Source organism: Sus scrofa, chromosome 18, assembly GCF_000003025.6.
Source record: "Sus scrofa isolate TJ Tabasco breed Duroc chromosome 18, Sscrofa11.1, whole genome shotgun sequence".
Classification (NCBI taxonomy): Eukaryota; Metazoa; Chordata; class Mammalia; order Artiodactyla; family Suidae; genus Sus; species Sus scrofa.
This window is the reverse complement of record NC_010460.4, coordinates 41,757,303-41,769,046: the sequence shown is the minus strand read 5'-3', so window position 1 is coordinate 41,769,046 and position 11,744 is coordinate 41,757,303. Positions and strand designations below refer to the sequence as shown.

The 11,744-nt window shown below is 43.5% G+C and overlaps 2 protein-coding genes across 5 annotated transcripts in view; one reads left to right on the top strand and one right to left on the bottom strand.

Moving 5' to 3' along the window:
• Nucleotides 219–11,744, top strand: part of CCDC129 (coiled-coil domain containing 129) — a 276,989-nt gene continuing 265,463 nt past the window's right edge. For all 4 annotated transcript variants that reach the window (XM_021079202.1, XM_021079201.1, XM_021079200.1 and 1 more), the window contains exons 1-2: nt 219–434; nt 2,221–2,307. The gene's annotated coding sequence lies outside the window, so the exon portion shown is untranslated. The remainder of the gene's footprint in view (nt 435–2,220; nt 2,308–11,744) is intronic.
• NEUROD6 (neuronal differentiation 6) lies at nt 5,210–11,691 on the bottom strand. Its single transcript, XM_021079215.1, has 2 exons — nt 8,362–11,691; nt 5,210–7,042 (listed from the first exon to the last, which is right to left on the bottom strand). Exon 2 carries the CDS (start codon nt 7,019–7,021, stop codon nt 6,008–6,010), a length of 1,014 nt encoding a protein of 337 aa, XP_020934874.1. The 5' UTR covers nt 7,022–7,042; nt 8,362–11,691; the 3' UTR covers nt 5,210–6,007.

The window sequence follows — 11,744 nt, the reverse complement described above, 5'->3', positions numbered from 1 at the left end:
CGCATGAGATCGCTAGTCAGTATTTCAACCTGATACGCCCATTGTTTTTACCAGTGGTTTTTACACACTTTGTATTTTCTTTTATCAATCAATCTATCTACCTACCTACCTACCTATTTCCCTGAGCTAGGAACCTCCGCCTCCTTCCTTACCACGTGACCAGCCCTGGAGGAGGAGCCCCTCCCCTTCCTCCCGCCCCTCCCCCTTTCCTAGGCCTGCAGGGCATGCGCATGCGTACCGGCGCTGGTTCCGGGACTGCTGAGCCAGAGCGCCCTGTTCTTGTCGGCTCGCCCAGAGCGTTTGTTTTTCCTTTGTAAACGTCAGTATTCTGTGTTCAAATGGTATTTTAGGAGTAAATATTAAAGCATACACAGCCTCGGATGGAAGAGGTGGAGGAAGGACTACAACACATCCAAGAGCAGGTGCTAAACAAGGTGAGACGCCCCAGGTCAAATACTTTTTTTTTTTTTTTTAAAGGGCCGCACCCGCGGCATGTGGAGGTTCCCCAGGCTAGGGGTAGAATTGGAGCTGTAGCCACCGGCCTCCACCGCAGCCACGGCAACGCAGAACCCGAGCCATGTCTGTGACCTACACCACAGCTCACCGTAACGCAGGATCCTTAATCCAGCCAGGGCCTGACCCTGCGTCCTCGTGGATACTAGTCGGTTTGTTACCGCTGCACCTCCACAGGAACTCCCCCTGTCAAATACTCTTTGAAGACCTTTGACTAGGAAAGAAGGAGAGCAAAAATCTAGGTGAGGGCTTCAAAATGAAGAAAGGTGTTTTGTTGTTTGGGTTTGGTTCTCCAGTTTGGGAAGAAAGCCAAATATACATAGATGGATTTCTGCCTAGGTTGGAGCATCATGTTATATTCTTCAGCATGAGACAGGGTGTAGATTCTCCCCTTCCTGGTACGTACCTAATCAAAGGACGAACTTGAACAACCTTATCCTAATTTGCGTTTTCATTGGAAGCCTGATTAAGGAATATGTTCCCTGTTGAAAAGAGAGGGTACCCCACAAATAGAGAACATCTCAGATGCAGAAGACAAGCTGTAGTAGCTTTGAGAAAATATGAGGCTATGCTGGAACTTTCCCTGACTCAGCTTCCTGGGTGGCTGTGTGCCCTGGGGCCAAGAGATTAAAGCAAGAGACCCTTATCAGAAGCTCGAGCACTTTGCCCTCTCTTCAAAATAAGACCAGGTATTTACTTATATGCCAGAGACCCACAGTCAGGTGATGAGAGAGAGAAAAGAGTTTCCACGGGAGAGCACAAATGCCCAGATGACATTTGATGGAGGTCAAAGGTGCATTGGTGCCACCAGGTGGGCTACTGGAGTGGAACATCAACTGCACAGTGCTTCAGTGGAGGTGGCATCAGCATAGGCAACCTGGGCATGGGGACATGGCTGAGAAAAGGCACAGGTGGCACCAGGAATGGTAGATGAGACCCTCCTTCCATGCCTTCAAAACTGAGTGAGAAGCCTGAGGTCTTTCATTTGGCAGTGGGGGAAGGAGAACTGGACTTAAGAACAAACATATTTAGAATCTACAGGCTGGCGGACCCTAAGAGAGCATTTGGTAACATGAATGTGTGTCGTTAAAGAGGAAAGAGATAGTAAAAACAAAAAAAAGAATACTTGGGGAAAGTGTAAGATCTCAGAGAGAAGGAATTTGTGGATAGCAGAGTTAACGCCATTGATTTTGGAAAGAGGTACGCAAACCTGGCCACACATAGCTGGGAAGGGATGGGGCTCGCTCTACTGAAAGGAAAATAAGACAGTCTCTTATTTGGCAGACTGAACTCTCTGAGCGAGGCAGGTAGTGCTGTGGGCAACATGAGAGTATCATGCTGCGGGCCAGGAGCAGTGAGGTGTGGGGAGACAATTACCAGGGTGATTCAGGACAGTCCCTCAAGGGTCATGGATGAGGGGTGGATGTCCTGCAGCCCTGGTGCAGTTGAAGTCTGATGTGCAGTGTATCTCATTAGCACACAGATGGGAGACCTGTCTTAGGACATTTCCCTCCTGAACTGTCATGAGGATGTTTAAAAACAATTAAGAACTATATGGAGCACCTGTGATGCACGAGGCAGGTGTAGAGGTGGTTCTTACAGTATATAAGGTGAGGGCCAGGCTCGAGGCTTCAGAGTTTAGGAGGGGGGGGGCGTGGCAGAGATTGCTAGGTTCCTCACCAACGCTCATTTTCTCCTTATTTACAGAACCTGGTTTTATTCCCAGTGGCAGCTGGCTCAATAAAAAGGATATATCGCCCAGCTTTTCTGAAATCTAGAGGTGGTCGTTGAAATGTAAGTAGAAACCATTCACTGGGGCTTTCACAAATACTTTCTAAAAATGTTTGATCAGGTAAGTGGAGCATCTTTTGCCATCCCCTTTCTTTCTTCCTAGCTGATATGAGGACAGAATGGCTACAACCTCAACGGCCATTTTGGACCATGAGGTGAACTTGAACATGGAAGTCCCTCCCATACTAATATTAGTGGAGGAAAAAGGTAGAAGGAGCCTCTGATGAAAGAGCGCCTCTAGTGGTAGAAAGGCCTCTGGTGACCCGGAACAGTCGTGCAAGTCCTACATTACCTACCACTTATTTTATGTGAGAAAGAAATACATCTTTATTTTGTTGAGGCCACTTACATAAAATAAATAAATATATATCCTAATCCTGGTAAAGGAGAAAAGACCAGCTTTTGAGAAGTTAAATATAAGATTCACATAATTCAGCTCAAAAGAAGAGATGCCTCATCAATTTGAAAGACAGAGTTATTGAAAGTGTTCAGAAAACAGAAGGACCTCTCATCCTCTCCTGCTGGGAGGTAAGGGAAGCAGGAGGCCAGGAAGAGAGCAAGAAGCTAATGTATCCTGACCTCAAGCCTTCTGGGTGCTGTGTGCTCTCTCACTGAGGCTGCAATAAGAGGTTAGCAGTGAGGCAGGATTTGGACCCAAATCTGTCTGACTCCAAGTCTTCCTGATCCTAAACTGCACTCTCTGTTCTATATTATTTCCTCATCCACTGGAGTGATACCTTAAAAGGTAGGATTTTACACTGCATTGCATCTGTGATGTTTGATTTCTCAGGGTTGCAGTCAGTCGGCAGCAGGGAGGACCCTGGTGGGGAAGAGAACTGACACTCTGCCCTTCGTGAGTGTAAAGGGGCAGCTGGGTGATTCCCAGGCCAGGGTCATCTGTGGGCTCTAAAGGATGATTAAGCCAGAGGGATCAGTCCCCCACATCCTGCTCACACACTGTGGAGTATCCTGGATCTCCTCAGTCCCCTGAAGGAGAGAGCACACATCAGATTTGTGCATCCAAATTATGGGGAAAATTTCATTATCTCTGGGGTCTGTGCCTCCAAATCCCACTCTTGTTTGAAATCCTTTTGAACAAAGCTCTGAGATGAGACGCTTCTTCTGAATGTTTGCTTCTTCCCCAGACATTCAGCCAGCTGCTTTTCTTCGTAGCTCTCCCATATTGCCAGAAGGGAGGCAGGAGAATGCATCTCCTGTTGCAATCTCTAGTTCCAGCTGAGTTTGTGACCCTGGAAAGACTATGAGGTTTTCAAAGGCTGTCTGGACCAGTAAGACACTGAACAGGGGCAATGCAGGTCACCTTGGAGCCAGGGTGGTGGGAGACTGCACCTATTCTGCTAAACACTCAACAGAACTGCCTTTTAAAAATCAAAAAACAACAAAACAAACAAACAAACCACCACAGATTCTTCTAGTTCCAGATGCTTCCTCACTTTGCTGCTCTTTGATCAGACAGGGTGAACAGTGATCAGACTCTTAGAGTCTGAGGGGCCTTAAGGAGGCCAGACAATCCGAGACATATCCAGGGGACAGACGGCTCTCTACCTTAGGCAAACTTCTCTATATTCCCGGAGGAGACAATTCCTTGTCTTTCCCGCAGCCCTTTGCTCCTGCCCTCACGGGGTTTGAATGGGCACGTGCTCATACATCCACTGAGAAGGGCGCGTTTGCTCCCCGCCGAGCCTGGCGCCAGCAGGTGCTGCCACTCTTGCCCCTCGGAGCGCGGCGGCCGTGCGCGCCACAGGCACGGGGGCTTAAGGGAGGGGGAGCCGAGGGACACGGGACGCTCCGTCTCTCGGCCTCGGCTCAAAAGCCCCGCCAGTCGCGGAGGGTTAGGACCGGGCAGCTCTTCGCCAAACTCAGGCAAACCGCGCTGCCGCCGCCGCCGCCGCCGCCACCACGTGTCTCCCATCGTGGCAGACGGCGCGGGTGAAGGGGCGATCCCTTTCTTGCCCCCCGGGGCCTGGCCACCAAGAGGTCGCCTCCTGCTGCATTCCAGGCAGGGTCTTCCGGGCCGGCCCCCTCCTCCGGAGGCGCAGCGGGTTCCTGAACCGTGAGGCCGGCAAGGGAGCGGCGGCCCCCGGGCCCCAGGGCGCCCACTGCGGGCCGAACCTGGGCAGTGCAGCCCGTGTCCCTGCGCCCTGATGACTGGGGGCGCTGGGAAGCCGCCGCCGCCTCCTCCCAGCACCGCCCGCGAGGTGCCGTCGGACCTGCGCTGGGACAGGCGGTGCTCATGGGGCGTACAAGTGGGCAGCGTGGGTGCAGCCGTGGAGCTCAGACCCCCTGCTCCGGCCCACCTGGCCGCCGCGGTCCTGTCACCGCTGGACCCATTTCTACTAGCCTCACCAGCTTTCACAGCTGTCCCCCTTCTCCCCAGGGAGGCACCCTGCGCTCCAGGGCATCTGGAGTGAGGTCACTGCCACCTTGGTGGTTATTTTAGAAGGGACTCAGTTCTGCCTTAGAGGGTGAGCTCCCTTGCGCTGTTCAAGTAGGGTTTAAACTTATAATCACACAGAATTTAGCCTGTAATCAGCCAGACTTATTTAAACGGCAGAGTAAAACCTTCCAGTTTTAACAGGCACTCTGGTGTTTGCTGGAAATTTGCCACCGAATTTCGGCTCTAGCTGAAGGTTATCAGGATTTATCATTGTTTCCCCAGGATGTTTAACCCTCACGGGCGCCTCTTCTTTCATTTAAGATACTTAAAAAAAAAAAAGAAAATTCTTCTAAGCGCTTTGGCCATTTTGTTTTAAGAAATTTGTTTTATCTCGTCCGGTTTTGAAATATTTCTGAAATGGGGAGGAGGGAGTGTTGGAGACAGAAAGCAGCTGTGTACCAGGAAATAATAAGTATCATGCAAAAATATCACAGCTAATAGATGTCCTTTACGAGTGGAAATATCTATGTTTAATTGCTTTAAAAATGTGGGTGGAAAAACACAATTATACATTGTGATAACAAACCTGTACAGATAATTTCTGAACAATACAAAACAAGTGCTGAAAATTTTCTTCTTTAGGATTGAAATACTTGCTCCAAAATTATGACACCACCTATCCAAATATCATGTTGCCCCATCTGCAAACACTTGAAGAGGAATAGTTACCAATTGAATGTATTTAGATTTGTCCTTAATAAAAAGAAAATTGCATAGCTTTTTATATTGTTGTATATCCTCAAATGCATCATCCAATATCATTGTCAGCTTAGTGTTACTCTCAGTGTTTTAAATGTTCAATTTTTCAGAGATACATGATATAGAATTCCTAATAATTATAAACACATCATTTTATTCATCTGATTTTAATAACATGCATTTTTATAATTACTGTACAACTGAAGTAGACATGAATTATGCTGTGTGCATGTCTTTATTCAACAGTATATTCTTAGACACCTTTTTCAAACAAATTAAGTGAATTTAAAAGAAAATATGTGAAAAAAATATTCTTCCAGTAGAAACAGAATCACAGTGCTTTACACACAAAAGGAAAGGAAAAGAAGTTCTCATACGAAAAGAGATTTATTTTTACATAGAAAATTCTCACAATAGTTGAAACACACTCCAGAAACTAGTAAACACCTTAGATAGAGTTGTGCCAATTACTCAGCCCACAAGCATCTGCTTTGTCTTAATTAGACGGGGGAGGTGAATGACCACTGTTTATTTTCATTTTCCTCATTAATTATGAAAAACTGCATTTAATTCATCTTGCATAGTGAGAGATTGGCTGCGCAGATGTAAGTCGTAAGGGAAGTGGCTGTCGGTGGGCAACCTGAACATGGCACCCTGCCCAAGGGGACCCCTGGGTGGCACTGCACAGTAATGCATGCCGTAATTGTAATTTTTGCCATAGTCCAAGGTTTCTTCTTGCTTCAGGGAAAATATCCCATTATAGTTAATTGGGGGAGGACTTAAGGGACCTTCAAACTGAGGGCTGGCACACTCGGGGGAAGTGCTTTCATAGAAGGATTCATACGCACTGCAATAATTGTAGGGTTTCATGGACTTGGAATTATCAAGAGTTCCATGCCCTGGGGGAGTGGTGAGCTCAGGGCTGTGGTAGGGCGGGTAGAAGGTAGAGTAGGGTGACCTTGTGTGGTGCGCAGCCTCCCCACCCTGACCCATCAGGAAACTCCTGGCATTGAGCTGCAAGCAGCCTGCCACCAAGTTTGTAGTTGGCTGGGAAAGACCTTTGCATAAGTTTTGGACGAACGTGAGCAGATCAGGTCTCTTGCCGATTCTCAAAATTTCAGAAAGTGCCCAGATGTAGTTTTTGGCCAGTCGTAAAGTTTCTATCTTGGACAGTTTTTGGGTTTTAGAATAACAGGGGACCACTTTTCGTAAATTGTCCAGAGCGTCGTTGAGGCCGTGCATCCTGTTCCTCTCCCGCGCGTTCGCTTCCTGTCTTCTGAACTTGACCCTCTCTAGTCGGAGCTTGGTCGTCTTTTTTTTCCTAAGACCCCTCCTTCTGGGCAACCCATTTTCATCTTCTTCTTCCCTGTCTTCCTCCTCTTCTTCTTTCTCAGTCTCTTCTCCAGGGGCCCTTTTGATGCTCTTTCCTCGAAGGACAATCTGTTTGGAAAAGCTTTCGGGTTTCTTAATTTGCTTCTGGTCCTCGCATTCTCTAGAAAACTTTCTGCACATCTGGGATTCTGGCATTACAACAGACTCATCAAACGGTAGTGTTAACATGGTTCTCTAATCTTAAATTACCTGAAAAAATGCCAGCACAATATTTAAAGTGTTTTCATTTTTAAAGTTTATACACTTATAACATATTTAATGACTTAATCATCGGGTACAAAAACACGAGGAAAAAAAATGATTCCAGAATTAATTTTTTTCACATTAATTAAAATTTTTGTGCAAGTTTGTGCAGACTAGCAAATATAAGAAACATTGACTCATGCAATAGGATTAATTTGTACAGGCAAATTATCAGAAGAAAATAAAACATGAAGCATTTATTGTAATGCCACCACTATCATCTCCATTTCTCTTTGATTTTAAACTGTTTTTTAATACACAAAAAGGACTGTGGAATTCAAGCAAATGCAAAACATGATATAGCAATGCAGAATTTCATTAATTCTAATTCCCCTGAGTACAAAATGAGAAGAGACACCAGTTTTCAAAATAAAAAGTGCTACCTCTCCATTAGCTGATAAATTTGTGGAGACTTATTTTTTAGAAAGAAAATAAGCCTAAACTTTATTTGCTGTATTATGTAATTGTGAATTTAGATAAGTGGCAGTTGGAATATACAAATTTAAAGAAAAGAATTATCAGAGCCAATTTAAAAACTGGTTTGTTTCTAGTCAGTAAAGAAATATTCAAAAGAGCACTATTTTCCTAACCTTCACCCAAAAAAGGTGGGGGAAGGATTAGATTAATTTGGAATAAACCTTATAAATAAATATTTTAATCACTGACATTTTTTTTAATTAAAGAAAATGTTGAGACTGCTTTTATATTTTACATTTTTCTAAATGTAATTATCTGCTTACTGCTGTTCAAATCATCCTGGACAAAAAACCACTCTCTTAGTGTTTTTGTTCTACGAGCCACAGAAGTCTCCCTCTAGCTAATATCTGACAGGAACGGTCCAAGGATTCTGACTGCAATTGTGCACGTGTGTTCAGAATCCCAAATAAAAGGGGAAAATAATTTGTGTTTCAAATGCAATTTTGGCTTTTTTGGCGAAGCAGCAAGTATTTTCATCTAAAGTCTTCAAACAAATAGGCACGTTAAAACAGAGACTTTTAATTTAACAATCTCCAGCTCTCTCAATACATACACACACACACACACCACACACACACACACACACACACTCTCTTACTAATGTCCACATACTTGCAGTGTTACATAATAGCAGTGAAAGTATGTGATAATTACATCATAAGAATGAAATATGATAAGAAGTTATAGATGACAAAGAGCATATAAATACTATAAGATAGTGACACTGTATCTTTAAATACTTGCATGCAAAGCCAGCATCAACTGAAGTATATCTTTATTTATATTACCTTAGGTTTTAATTTCATTCAATAATCAGTTTTCATTTTGGATCTTCCAAATCTTTTCAGGCTGAGTGTCGCATCGTCTCCTGGAGTCTCTAGATCTGTGTATATCTGCACTATCTCATTGATCTCTAAAAAGTGACATTGATGCCAACTGCCAGAGCTGGTACCCATGCCATCTGCTAGTGACGTCACAGGGCAGAGAGAACCATGTGATCCTCTCTCTTGGGACCTTCATTCTGCACTGATCATCTGGCATCCCTGTAAGTGGGTACCAGCATTCATGCATCAACACAGAAGGTTAGACTGATAGGAAAAAAAATCTGCACCAGCCTTTCACATACAGTAGGTGCGTTTCTCCTCGAGCTGCTTCGGCTTCACTGGCAATCTGTAGAAATAGCTGTGTTAGTGTTCAGTTTCGCCCTGCCAACGGTGCAACTATTAGGGAGTCGTTAATATTCAATTCATTTACAAGGTGGGCTTTTGTGTGAGCGAGAGGGTTTTTGTCGTTGTTGATGTTTTGTAAAGATCACCATCCCATTTGTGCACCTGGGTACCCAGGGAAAGCAAGCCGTGAAAAGGAGCTGAAATCAGGAAAATGGTCTTGAGATGCTTAACCAAACTAGAATGTGTGCAAGCGAACGGGGATCAACAAAGGTCTCTTGATTTCCTTGTTTTGTTTCATGGCATGTAACTTATGGGTGTGTGCCTGTGTGTTCTCTTATTAACATGTAAGACTTCTGCGCTCCTTAAGAATTTGGAATAAAAGAACAGTTTCTCCATCTGGGGTCTGTGAAAGCCATCCTCACATGCTCCCCTTTCTACACTTGCTGGTGTCTTTCAGCAACTTTTCAGAGCGATTCTTTGTATATCTGTATAAAATGCAGAGACAACTGCAAGTCGACTGTGAAAGATTTCAAACTAGATTCTTGAGTCCTCTACCAAAAGTCACACCTTCACTCTCATCGTGCCTCTCTTTACAGCCTTCATGGGCTTGTTCCTGTCCATTTCATGTCATACGCGATAAACATAAAATTATCACTTAGCTTTTTGTCTTTCTTTCTCCGGCATTCTGCTGAGTATTTTAATCGAAGGTTAGCATTCTTGTTCTTTTGGAGCTTTCAGATTGTTTTCTTTCTCCTAAAACTCACCCCTCACATTTTTTTCCCTCTCCACCAATATCAGTTTAAATATCTTCTCTTCCTTGTATCAGTGTCCAGTTGTTTTTCTCTGTCAGATTTATTTCATATTTATCTTTCCCCCCTGCTTTTCCCTTTTGGTTTCTTAACAAAAGCAGGGTAGAAACAGTTAAGCAAAACTGGCAAAGCCTTACAGATAAAACACACTGTGAAGCCAGAGGCAAATCTTACCTTCCTTTCCTTTTCTCGGCTCCCCTGCCACCATCTCCACCCTACCCCCCAAACAAAAGGATATTGGACTTTAGAATTGCCTGTCACTAAAGTTAAAAGTGCACTTTAAAAAAATCAAAAGTTTAAAAAGGTAAACACAACCTTTGTTGTTTGACAACTGAGTAATCTCCTTCTATAAAGTGAGACAGTGTGCTTTTGGTATTAAAGTAATCCCTGGCAGAGTTGTAACTGTTGAATCTGTGTTAGCATTCCCCTTATAAATCGCAGTTTTGAGAGGTTTAAAATTCTGCTGCTTTAATGCACTTTGGTTCCAAATTGGCATCGGGGGCCTCAGGCTGAATGCAGTTCATCTCCTGTCATACCCCCCTCATTTCCGTTCTCCCTCGAAGTTACCTGACTTGGCCTGGACGGTGCTAGAACGGATGGGGAAGTTGGCAAAAAGGAGAATCATGCTAAGTAAAGGAGGGGTCATTTTTTTTTCTCTCTCTCTCAATGGTCTAGTAAAAAATGCAAATTTAAAATAGAAAGAAGGCTATATAAATTCATAACTTGAAATAGGTGGGTACATTGGCTTAGCTCATATTTTTTAAAAAATCAGACACACCAAAAACATTTCAAAATGTATGTTTAAGGGCATAGTTCTGGTAATGGGTGCACAGAGTATATTTCATATAGCTTCTGGTTCAAAAACTACACACACTTTTTGTATCAGCACAGAGAATTTCTATAGGAAGACGAGATGCTGAATTCTGTTTGTTCTCACGTACGGTTTACTTTTTAAATGTAAAGGAGCATAAGTAGCAGAGTCACCAGCCACAGAGCAGCCAGCCCTGTCATGAATGTTGCATATTGCATCATATTCTAAACTTCCAAAGTCTCCAGAAGCTGCATTGTATTACAGGCATCACAAACGTGCAAATCAAAATCAAAGAAATAGATAACAGTGCGTTAGTAGAAAATTATCACCGATGTAGCTCATCCCAAGGATAGATTTTATATTTTATCTTTGTGATGTGCAGACAGATGAGAAATGGCTTTTCCATGAAAACATTTGGGGCTGTTTTATTTCTGCCTTTGAACGTGAAATAAAACCCTTTGGTGGTGGTAGTGATGTGGTGAGGGGGGCATAGAATCTGTGTTGAGGTTTTTCTGAATATTAATCTTTTGTTTGAACATCTTAGTTTTTTTTTTTTTTTCCCCCAAATAAAAGCCGGTGGTAACAAAAAGTTGTTATGTCAAGATTTAGCAAGGATTCAGTGTGTTTGTACAATAATCTTTCAAAAAGGAATTTCGTTATGCATTTTCTACTATAGTTCCAGATATGCAAATGCCTGCGCTCTTAATATGCATTCATAACATACACCATAACGGCTGTTCTACTCTCTGCTAAGAAAGCATGTTAACACCAGTGCTCCACACACAAATGCATCCCGAGTTATAGACAAATACTCAGAGTCTGAGGAGTGTATCATCACCATTTCTATAACATGTTTTCTCATTTTATAGCAGTCACTGCACAGCGAAGTTACCTCTGTAATTCAGTTCGATATTGATTGAACTGATGCGATCTTTGCTTCTGGGGCCATGACATTTTATAGTCGATTTTTTTTTAAGTGCCCAGTGTCTGACGTCTGCCTCTGTCTTGCTTTTACTGGGTGAGTATTCATATTTTACTTAAAAAACAGACCCAGAGAAAATTTAGATATAATTTGACTCAGTTGCAAGGCAGCAGAGGCTTAAAGTCTAAATTAAAGCTCAAATGTTGTTATTTTTAGGTCATCCAGTTGGGTACCTGTGTCTCAGCGAATGGGAGTTCTGTTGATTCTCTTTTTCACTATTCCTTCATTACTTAAGAGATCAGTTTGGAACATGACAGGCATTTTTCTCAGTTCTCCAAGGGTATAAGGCAGCAGGAGGCAGACCCACGAGGGATCAGGCAGCAAAGTCTTAGGATCAGAGTTTTTTCCTCAGAAGTAGGGTGCTTCCTGAGATAGAATTTAGACAGTTTTTTCTATTGCT

Coding starts and splice junctions, on each gene's coding strand:
- NEUROD6 (XM_021079215.1), bottom strand. CDS start 7,021: ATGTTAACACTACCGTTTGATGAGTCTGTTGTAATGCCAGAATCCCAG.